This window comes from Rhinolophus sinicus, chromosome 13, assembly GCF_057876585.1.
Source record: "Rhinolophus sinicus isolate RSI-liver-muscle chromosome 13, RSI-T2T, whole genome shotgun sequence".
Classification (NCBI taxonomy): Eukaryota; Metazoa; Chordata; class Mammalia; order Chiroptera; family Rhinolophidae; genus Rhinolophus; species Rhinolophus sinicus.
The window spans coordinates 2,672,343-2,684,061 of NC_142513.1; the positions used below are offsets into that span (position 1 = coordinate 2,672,343).

At 34.9% G+C, this 11,719-nt stretch overlaps 1 protein-coding gene across 1 annotated transcript; it reads left to right on the top strand.

Annotated features, from left to right (window-relative positions):
* Nucleotides 1-889: 889 nt before the first annotated feature.
* SYCP2 (synaptonemal complex protein 2) lies at nt 890-11,207 on the top strand. The gene is made up of 12 exons (XM_088789049.1): nt 890-1,081; nt 2,788-3,013; nt 3,902-4,107; nt 5,993-6,083; nt 6,364-6,516; nt 7,053-7,177; nt 8,226-8,320; nt 8,402-8,501; nt 8,852-8,910; nt 9,065-9,143; nt 9,251-9,307; nt 10,447-11,207. The coding sequence occupies exons 2-12, from the start codon at nt 2,971-2,973 to the stop codon at nt 10,513-10,515; spliced, it is 1,077 nt and encodes a 358-aa protein (XP_088645175.1). The 5' UTR covers nt 890-1,081; nt 2,788-2,970; the 3' UTR covers nt 10,516-11,207.
* The last annotated feature ends 512 nt before the right edge of the window (nt 11,208-11,719 follow it).

Sequence of the window (11,719 nt, forward strand, 5' to 3'; positions counted from 1 at the left end):
ATTCTTATTTTTTTATGATTTTAACTTACATACAGAAATATTCTAATAAATGTTACTGCCAATTCTTATCTATTTGAAATTTTTAACCTTATTTTCTTGAATTGCAGGATCATCTTTGGAAAGAGGACAACCAAGATCTAAAATGGTAAAACCAGGAAGTTTGTGTTCAAACAGCCTTTTGAAATTAATTTTATCCTTGTTATCAGTTACTTGTTTTCCATAATTGTTCCGGTCTTTGCACACTTACTTCTTGTCTTTTTGAAATTATTAGCCTGTTTTAGGTCTGTTTTATTCTGTGCTAAGTATTTTTGATCTCTCTCTCTCTCTCTTCCTTGCTCTCTATTTTACTTAAGTTAGTTAACATGTATCAGGCCTCTCAGAGCTTTAATGATGGATTAAAAAGTGATAGAGAAGATACTTGGAAAGATAAAACCCAGTCTTTTTTAAGTTATATAACTGGAAGTTTGTGCTTTGTAATCCCCATCCTCTTTTCTGCCCTACTCCTTACCCCCTCCCCTCTGGCAACCATCAGCTTGTTCCCAGTATTTATAAGTTTGTTTCTCTTTCGTTTTATTCGTTTGTTTTGTTTTTGAGACTCCACATATAATTGAGATCAGATGGTATTTGTCTTTCTCTGTCCAACTTATTTCACTTAGTACTCTCTAGGTCCAGCCATGTTGTCCCAAATGTCAAGATTTCATTCTTTTCTATGGCTAATTACCATTCCATTGTTTTCCAGTCCTTTTTTATATTCTCTCCAGTCATTTTTAAAAATATTAATCAGGGACCTTTTTATTTCTACAAATAGTTTATGTAGGTCTTATCACAGTTCCAATTTTATAGCAAATAGCTTGTATTACTGGTATCTCAAATATTGATCTAATAATATTCAGGAATTTTTCTCCTAAAGACACCCAGTAAAAACATCACCAAAGACGTAGATAAGACAGTTCCAGGTGGGAGAACCAGACTTCCACGAAGAGCAGCAGACACCAAAAAAAATTATAAAGATCTCTCAAATTCAGAATCAGAAAGTGAAAAAGAAGCTTCACATTCATTGAAAGAGAAATTGCTAGTAAAGGTAAATAGAAACAATTCAGATTAATAATTTTAAAAGCTTCTTAAAATACTAAATATAGAATACATTTTTATAAAAATGTCATATTTATCTTGCCACTTCTTTTTCAGATTTATCATGTATGAGAAAATATATGATAATTCTAAGAATTGATCCTTAGGCAATATAATGTTAAAATGTATAGTAAGTTAGCATTAGTATATAAAACAGAGTTTGAATCTAATCAAATTATAACTTTAAGGTAATATCTTTGAATTAGAGAAGTCCTTGTCGTTTCCAAAATTATGCTTCAGGAAAAGTACAACCTGTTGGGAAACTGGGGATCTTTCTCTTGCCATAGTACTGGGTGTGAGGTCCTTCCCGTACACGACTCCATCTCTGTCCGTCCCTGACTTCCTTGTCTCCTAATGTCACAGACATATCCCTACCCCACTGTGCTTGAAAACTTTTTAAACAAAGTTAAAAATGCATACAGTGTTTAGAATGTGCCAGCTGCTATTCTAAGTACAGACAGTCCTCGACTTATGGTGGTTCGGTTCCACTCAGAAATTTTTGACATCAGAAAACCGGTACAAATCGATACAAAATCGATACACAGTCAGTAGAAGCAGTACTTGGAAGTTTGAATTTTGATCTTTTCCCAGGCTAGCAGTATGCAGTAGGATACTCTCATGATACTGGCCGCTGCATGCCTGGTGGGTTAGATGTAGTAAATGCATCTTAAACTTAGCGATATTGCAACTTAAAATGGGGAGATCAGGACATAACCCCATTGTAAATTGAGGAGCATCTATGCTTCGTAGATTTAACTTCTTAAAATCTCGTAAGTACCATGGGTGACTAGTACTATTATTGACACCTCATTTTACAAATGAGAAAATTGAGACTCAGAGAGACGAAGGAACTTGCCCAAGGTCCCACAGCTAGCAAGTAGTAAAACAAAGGTTTGAATCCCAAAAGTCTGTCACTGAAGGCAGTTCTCTGACCATGACACTGTTCTGATTTTAAATCATTAAACCCCCATCTCCCCTTGTTTGTAACTTTGTTCTCTCTTACCCTGGAAGACTTTAAGGACTTCATAATTTATCGCCACACTATCTATCACTCCTTACTTTAATTTACTGTACATATAGTCAGATAAGTCTTCCCAGGCCCCTCTCATCTTATCGCTTTTCAATTAAATACCCTGAATATCTCCATATAGTCAGCCATTCAAAGCCTCCAAATAACTTCCCATGCTGACTTCCCCTCTTCCCCAGTTACCCCTAGAGCTGCAATGGTTGGAATAACCAACCTGTGACTCTAAAACAAGGCCTGTGCTTCTCTGCTGTATCAGCAGCCCTCTGTGCTCTCAAAACTCCTTCCCTCACCACCCGCTCGCTGCTTTCAAACTCCTGGGCCAGGAGACCCAGAACTCGCTCTGGTTTCCCTAAACTGAATATGATTGCCTTCGAACCCTTACGAGCATTTTATTTGTATCTCTTATGGTATTTATTATGGGGTCTGTATGATATTTTCCTGTGAATTCATCATGTTTTCTACAAAACTGGAAAGTCTTTCACTACTCATGCCATGGCCCCTGCTGTGCCTGTATATAGTAATTTAAGACATTTAGTAAATATTTCAATATGAGTTAATTAAATTGTTTTATGTGTCCAAGTATAAATTGCTTGCATCTAGTGTAATTTCAAAGTTATCAATACATTTAGGAGAATACCCGTTCCAGAAGCAAAACCACAAAGCTGTCAAAGAAAGCACAGGATGCCATCTCCACCAAGACACGAAATGATATATCAGAAGAATGGAAAAACTCATCTTTGCTGAAAGATGCTACAAGAGATAATAGCCTTGACTTACCTCCGAGGCCTTCATCTGGAGGTCCATCATCTCCTATGCCTTTGTCTGGGAGCCCATCATCTGTAGAGGTGATGAGAGGTCAGTATATTTTTTCTTTAGTTTGAATATTTTAATTTTCTATTATAACTCTATATGAAAATATAATTTGAAGACTAAATTTAAGGGGTATATATTTAAGATCATAGGTAGTCAAAGTTTCATCTTTAAACTAGTTAAACTAGTCAGTGCTTGGAACTTGGTCTTGGCTAAGACTATTTGGGAACAATGTTATAACACTACAGTGTTTGCACTTTTTATATATTTCAGTCCATTTAAGGATACTTGAAAGCATTTCTAAGTGTCCATAATTTCAGTTAAAATTCAAGACAAATCAGTTAACGTATACTACCTCTAAAGTAGCTATTTTGTTCTTTTCTAGAATATTTTCATAATGCTTGGGACCACTGTCATGTCAGATAAATACATACTCAGAAGACAGGTGCATATGCCCTGATTTGATCTGAACACTGTCTGAGAATTCATTTATACTAAGACTTATTTCAGCCATGAATTTCCTCATCTGTATATGAAGGATTTAGACCAAATGATTTCCCAAGCCATTCCAACCAGAAAATTCTGTGACTTTAATATATGACAGTACTGGCTATGACGTCAGAACAGGTTGATCATTATAGAGCAGTTCCTACTATAGATACTTTTGTTTGAAAATGTTTTGAAAGTTCTTATGGTTAGAGTTACATTTTAAATTGAACCATTAATATTTTTCAAAGTCTTATAAAATGTTTTAAACATAATTTGGTCTTGATTTATTGAAAGGGCATCCTTTTTAAAAACACCTAAGATTTGAGGATTTAATAAATTACTGTATTCTTAGAATTTAAATAAATCATACTGTTTCTAAAGCAGACATCAGTGATAACACCTGCCATCTCTTTTTTGTTTGTGTTTTGTGAGGCAATAATATAGGTATGAAGGAAATAACAGAAAGGGATTTTACTCAGGATTATGAGTGTATAACAAAATCCAAATCACCTTATCCAAAAACTTCATCACCTGAATCCTTAAACAGCGAATATGGAGTTGGAGGGCCAATAAAGTCACCCAAAAACAGTGAGAAAAATTTACTATGTACAAGAGAAAGTCGCTCACCAGTTCTTCAGTCATCCTTTCTGGTAAGATTTTATATACATATGAAAGCCACCCCACCCCCACCCAGTCTCATTCGTCTACTTCTAAATTTTCTTGGCCCTTGATTGTCCATATAAATTTGTTTCCGTAAGTGAAGAATTATCATTTCCCAATATTACTATTGAGCTTTCTCCTTCACATATTTCATTTTTTTCTCTACTTTTTGGTCTTATTTCCAACAAAGTTGTGCCAAATCTTCCATAAATAAAATTATACTTCTTGTTAGATTAATTCCTAAATGTTGTATGTGTTTCCTTTTTGCTGTATTGGAAAAAAAAACCTAAAAATTTTGTGTTTTCTGGGTTTAATTTTTTGCTTTCGTATAGAAACTATTGATTTTTTTTTTTTTTTTATCTCCAACAACCTTGGCCATTCTATCATAATTGCCTGCCTCGAATCTCTTGGATTTTGAATGTAGACAATCATAAACTTTTACGCATCAAAATGTTTTCATTTTCCATTCCAGTCCGTATACTTTCTAGTCTTTATATTTTCAAGATGACAATGACCTCTGGAGCAATGTTAAATAGATATCGTACTAGCAGGCATGCTTATCCATAGTTTTGAGTAAATACTGGTTATCAGGATAATGGTCTGGTTATCTACGTGCTTTTATTTTTCCTTTTAATTATGAACAAGTGTTGAATTTAGCAGCAGATGAATTATTCTCTCATAATTTAAGTCGTCTTGGTTTAAATGTTTTTTTTTGTTTTTTTTTTGGCTTTAGATAATTTTTTTACTTTCTTTGGGTTTCTATATGACTTGTTTATTAATAGTCCAGGCCTACTCCAATTAAGAATAACACTGTTGTGAATAGAAAAAAAATGTAAATTCTGTGGTACTTGCTCAAGAAACACAAAATTGCAACAGTTATTCAAATGCAAGCAGTTACAGTTCTGAAAAACAGTTTATGGAACTTGAACCTGCAAATACCAGTGAAAATCATAGAGAAAGGGAGTTATATATGGTTTATAGCTGTCAAACTTTCCTTAAACTAAGATGATCTGATAAGAATCGATTACTAGCTTTTACTATAATTATAATTTAATATTTTCCACTGTTATTACCTGAAAACCTGTTGTTTAAAATATGTAGGATGGTTTGATTATAGAAAAAAGTTGAAATTTTAAAAATGAGAAGTAATAAGGTGTTAAATAGTGAGGATATAGCTGCTGAGTCCCTGGCTTACTGATTTCTAACTAGGATTTACTGGTTTCAGAATTCGGTTGAGCTTTTTTGCCACTATAAAAGTCCATCAATCCAGTAACAAAAATTTGATAATCTGTAACATACAGAAAGTTAAGACAGAATTTTACAGCTTGGAAAGGGCTAAGATCTGACCTAGACGTAAGTGGAAGGGGGGGTACGTACAGACTAAGTGGAGAGAGAACAGTAATCTAAGTAAAGGAAGGGAACTGGAGTGGACATGCATTTTCATGAAATAGGAAAAAAACTAATTTGGAAGAAAGAAACCTGTGCATTGAAACAGTAAAACGTAAGGTTAGATGAAAAAGATGTGTCTTAAAAGAAACTTGAAAAGAAGAGCTTGAAAGAAGAGTTTAAACTTATTTTCTATGGCTCCCCATTTTCTGACTCAAATCAAAATCCGAGTGAGGAGAAATAGAAAAGCAGGAGTAGTCACAAAAGCCAGATCAAAACTATTACTATAATTTAAGATTGAAGTCAACCTGAGAATTTAGGTTAATGCATTGTAGTGTTAGAGATGAGAAGGTAGGGATAGAAATAAAACAACCTGAAAAAGAATTCACAGCATTGGCAATTTATGGCTTTTGGGTTTGAGAAAGATGGTCAGAGATGAATGTGAAAATACTTATGGTATTTTTTTCTAATTTCTGATGTATATTTTAGGAAAGTCATTCAGCATGCCCATTAAACACATCTAGTGAAAGAAGAGAGAAAATACGGTGTAACATGCCCCGTAACTCTGCTCATGGATCAGGTTTGTAGTCATAGCCTTGCTTAAAAAACAAAAACAAAACACAAGTTAATTACTGAAATACTACTGTGCAATTTCATCTAAAGGGATTATATATTTTAAGTCATACCAGTATTCAATTTACTTAATGTCAAAATGAAAATAAGGAACTACATAGAATTTAACGCACAGTTGCCTAAAACAAAGTAAATAATCGAAACAAAGGCTTTTTTCATAAAAACAAGAAAATATTAGGTATTTTACATCAAGACTGTAGCACTATTATTTTTTAATTGTTCCCAAGGCCCTACACCCCATCTTAGTCGCAAACGAATGTACATAGAAGATAATCTAGTTAATTCCTACGAAGTAGGATTGGAAGAGGAAGAATTAAGAGCAAACTTCCTTGCCAGAAAACTGTCTAAAATGGAAGCTGCAGCTCATCTCACTGACAAAGGTATGTAGGTCATGTGCATATGTCAAAATGCAATTGTTTTGGACGGTACTTTCTTCGATCTTGAATGATTCCATCCACAAAACATATCCCTTTGTAAAGACGTCTTTGGTTAAGTCCAAGGAGGAGGATGCTTCATCACAAAGTTCACTTTATGTGCATCATGTAGTAAAGGTCTTTTTTACTCAAACATCCCTCATCTTTCTATCACTAATTACCTCATATAAGTTTTACTAGAGTATGAACTTATTAGCTTGGGTTAATAACTCGTTTTCACTACTTCAATGTTAAAAAAAAAAATCCAAAAATCTTCCGTTTTAATGTACCATTACTGCCTTAATCCCCATGCCAAATGGATTTTTATAAATCAAAATATTTTTAAATTTAAAAATTAATGAGGTCTGCCTTTGATTTCATAATCCTTAGATTGCACGTAGAATCTGAAAATAAGATAGATTTGTTTCCAGCCTCGTGACCAGTAAGTCTAAATTTGTAAGAATACATATTTTAACTTTGGCTGATTGTCTTCATTTTTTCAGGATCTGAAAGTGTATCTTTGTTATCAACAAATGCCTTTTCTATTTCTGGGGAGAACCGGAAATCTGAAATTTCACGTGTAGACATGTGTGAAGAATTTAATACAGAATTTAGAAAGCAATTAAATGTGAGTTATTCTTTAAATTATGACTTATCCCCAACAATATGATAATATGCCACACTTTTCTACCAAACTACCAGCCTGTTTAATCCTTTGACAACAACTTTGTCATGTACTCGTGGAAAATTGGAATGATTCTGAGGTGAACGCCTTATCTCATGAGCGAGTTTTTCCTCTAAAATCTGTGCATTATCCCTATTCTTTTTCTACGGGTTCTTTCTTTGTCCTATTTTCCTTTTTAATTTGTTTAACATTATGATTTTTCTGTGCCTTTTCTTTTTCTGTCTTTTCATGCCTCCTTTACTATGTTTTAGATCTCACAGAGGTGACCGCTAGTGAGGCCCTGGGAAAGAAGATAAGCGACCCAGTCAGAGGAGCAAACCCCATTTCACTGGGTTCTACCAGCTCTGTGTGTAGGTGGCCTTCATCACTGAGGTGCCATGTGCTCGTGTCTGCACAGCTACTCTCTCAAACAATGTTTAGTTTCTAATGTTTGCTCCGCCCATCTCTTTTTCTTGCATGCCTATATTTACAATAGTTCTTTTTGCCCTCCTGTTAATAAACTATATTTTTTCTGCACAGGTTTTCAGCCCTGCCTCTTCCTTGCCTTTTTCTTCTATTTTGGGGTAAAATCTGAAATTAAGATTCTATATATTTATTTTGTTTTGATTTATCCAAGGTTGACCTAGTCTAAACCGAGAAGCCCTAATTCACATATTCTGTTATGCGTCTGTGGCTGGATGTGAATAGATGTTTTGTGAAAAATGATAGTAAATAATTCTGAGTATAACTTTTAGGCTGTGTTCCTGAAGAGAATTATAATTACTCACATTTTTCTAAAATATTGTAGAGTGTGGGGTCCTTATGAAAATATTACCACCTCACCCCTTAGGCAAAGCCTTCCTAAAGGAACCAGACCCTGCTCTGCCTGAGCTTGCCTATTAACACTCTGCTGAGTTTTTAATTTTTCACTTTTCTAAGTTACATTTAAAGGCTTCGTTCTTAACATAGTCTTGGTTACATTGTTATTTTGTAAATAATGAGTATTTTTCAGGTCCGCCAAAAATTGATAGATTATTTTTCTAAGAAGTCTTTGAAAACAGCTCAACACCATCTGAAAACAGTGACTCATAAGATTCAGGAATACAGGTGTGTAATAAAAACCTTCTGAATGCTGTATGTTCTGAGTCCTATAGTTTTTAAAATAATCTTACTTTGTTTCTTTAATAGGACCAAAAAACTTGATAAATTCCAATTCAGCATCATACGGGAGCTGGAGAATTTTGAAGAAGATGCACAGTGTTTAAAAGATTTGGAGAAGGAATCTGTGGTTTGTGCTTTTAAGAATTTAAATTTTTAAAAAATTTTGAAACCTCATTTTTAAAGAGCTACACTCAGGAAAACCTCTGTTGACCTTCTGTGTTTAGTGTTTCATATAAACACCCTTAAGTTACAGACTTAAGTTTATGATGAATACCTTTGAGAATAAGGGAGAAATCGTGAGAGATTTTACTTGCACTATTTATCTGAACACTGAGTGTATGACATCTGGAACATTCTTAGCATATAGCCAAGTTGTTTATTTAAATTAGACATAATGGAAATATAGTAAATTCTTCCGTCAAGTTTGAATTTTTAATCATATTAAAGTGTAACTATATTTTGTATTTTAAAATTTAGGACTTTTGGGAAAAGACATTTCAGAAGTTCGGTACCTATCAAAAAAATGAACTGGGGAGGTTGGTATGACATTTTTAATCACTGGAATCTATAAAATTTGATTTTAAATTAATAGGATTATATTATTTAAAATTTTTAATTAAATGTGCTATATCAATTTAATCTGAATTCCTCACAAATTGAAAGGTAACTTTTCATCATTTTACTTGTTAGGTTTCACTTTCTGAAAGCTTCATTGGATAAAAACGTCTTCTACAGCCCTGATCGTGAAAAAACTATTTGTACATCTGAGGTATCAATTTCATATTGTTATATAATTTCTCAGTAGTAGTTAGTCTAACGTGTCTTCTGCTGTGAGCATTTTATAGTAAATTTCATTGGGAAAATATTATTTTACAGATGTATTTCATGAAAGAAAACATGAAAAAGCTGCAAGCCAAGCTTCTTAAGGAAATGGTAAATGTTTAGCTTGGGTTTTTCAAATGGAATAATCTATAGTGCTTTTGTAAGGGGAAATTCTTTCACAGTTTTTTCTTCTTTCTTTTTGGATAGAGGAGGTGGTTTTAGTCCAGTGACTTAGTTATTTAAATTAGAATCATGGAAGCATCTTTATAGTAAAATAGGGGTGATCTAAATAATGAGTCCCTCCTAAAGAAAAAAAATATCAACTGCAAATTTAAAAATGAACTAGAAGAATGATTTCTGTGCACTGCTGCTGAACTCCGTCCTGCAGAGTTCTCAGGAAGAAGGGGGTGTCAGGGCAGATCTACTGGAAACAAGACTTCATTTATAGAGGTAGGGAGGGGAAAGTAGTGGACTTTGCAAAGGTCTTCCAGCCAGCAGCGGCTTTGGCGGGGGAAGTACCCTTTGTGAGGTCTGAGGGCTCTGCTCGTGCGACTGTGTCTTCGGAGTTTTCTCCAAGAGGGGAGGCATTCTCACGTCCACTTTGGTGCAGTCTTTGTAGGCAGGATCTGTTCGTACACTTGATACATTTTCCTAGAACCTCAGTCCTGGGACAGCTGGAGATCAAGATGCTTGACTGAGACAGTTCAGCTTGAAGCAGACATGCCAGTCAACCCGACTGAGCACTGTGCAAATTGTTCTCTAGACTATAGTTTACTTGTCCTTTGAAATAGCAAATCTAAATTTCATTGATTTGGGATTTAAAAGACTAAAGGTCTTCTCTCAATGGATCATCTAGAGCAGGGGTGTCCAAACTTTTTTCAACGGTTTTCACCAAGGGCCACATGCGGTAAAATACACAAACAGCCGGGCCACTCACTCGAGGTGAAGTACGTATTGCCTCACCAGGTTTATTTCAGTAAACTAAATATATTTTTGGAATTTGCTGCGGGCCGATTAACAATGGATCGCGGGCCGCAGGTTGGAGACCCCTGCTCTAGATGATCAGGGAGGATCACAGAAGTCTGTGGTTGTCTAGGAACGGACCCTGGGATGAGCCGGCGTGAGCGCTGATACACGGTAGCTTTATGGAAGGGGCTGTTTGGAAATGAAGCCTTGCTAGCTGAGTGTCTTTCTGTTTTGATGGTTTTACAATGATCATTTAAAATGTAATTTCTTTTTCTTGGCCATAGCAAGAAGAGGAGCTTTGTAATGTACGCAAAGGACTGCTGTCATTATTCGTGGCTCCTGAGAAGTGTTAGTGTGTGATACCTAGTTGTTATCAAGTTTTATCCAATGACTCCGTATATAACCGAAAATACCAGAGTGGCCCCACAAAGAGAAAAAGAACTGTCACCCAACCTTTGACCTTTGAACTCAGGTACATGTCTTATGGATGAAAAAAAAACATTATAACATGACTCTAAGCCCAAAAAACCTGTCTACACAATGCCACTCTTTTTTTAGAGAGAGAATTTTGGGGAACCAAACAGTAAAAGGAATTGGCTTCTTACTGTAGTAACATTTGCATTAGACAAATATTACTGAGTTAACTAAACCACTTACAAAACTAGTTTAATAAGCTAAAATTTATATAAAATGAATATAGTTTGGACTAAATGATAAAGTATTATTAGTTTACCTGTTCAGAAGATCTACAAATAATAAAAATGTAAGCATGCTTAGAAGAAGTCTTTGATTTCCAATGTTTACCTGAGTGTAAGCTGGTACTTGCAGCACGCTGTTGGAGGTATAGTTATTCAATTATGGCTCTAGTATTAGAAGGCACAACATAGCCTGAAATAGTCACTATATTTCAGTTCTAGGTAGAAGTCTTAACTCATAGCAGGCTGTTATTAAACTCCTGTTCCTTGTAATAGTAATTTGATAGATTGATTTATAAAAATGAATACAAATGTAGTTTGCTGTAAGTGTATATTAAAGTTGAAATAAATGCTGTGTCACTTGGATAACTATTCTAAAACTATTTTGTAAATGGGTTTCCTATTTTACAAATCCTGGGTCAAACTAAACCTCCCCCTCCAATCAGGTATCCAAAGCATAACAATACTGAGCAGCCTTAGATGCCTCACTTAGCTGCTTAATGGGAGTTGGAGGGCTTGAATCCTACCAGGATTTAAATTCCGTGGTAAAAGTGGTTTCTTAGCTTTAGTCAGTCACTAACATCAGTAAGATTTAGTGACTGGGTGGTGGGAATGCTATTTAAAGGACAGTGACAACTCTAACTTTAAAGACGTCTCAGGAGTTGCAAGTCTGCTTTGCCCTGTAAGACTGTTAGAACCGTATCATAACATGTTTGGCCAGATGGACAAGACTCTTACATCCTACATCATACTGATTCCCGTTCTCCTCATTCCACAATCTGAAAATCAGAGTTGCCTCTTTATTTCAGGACAATCCCCTACTAGTGTTGTGGACCCTATTGTCTTTGACTTCTCTATCCTG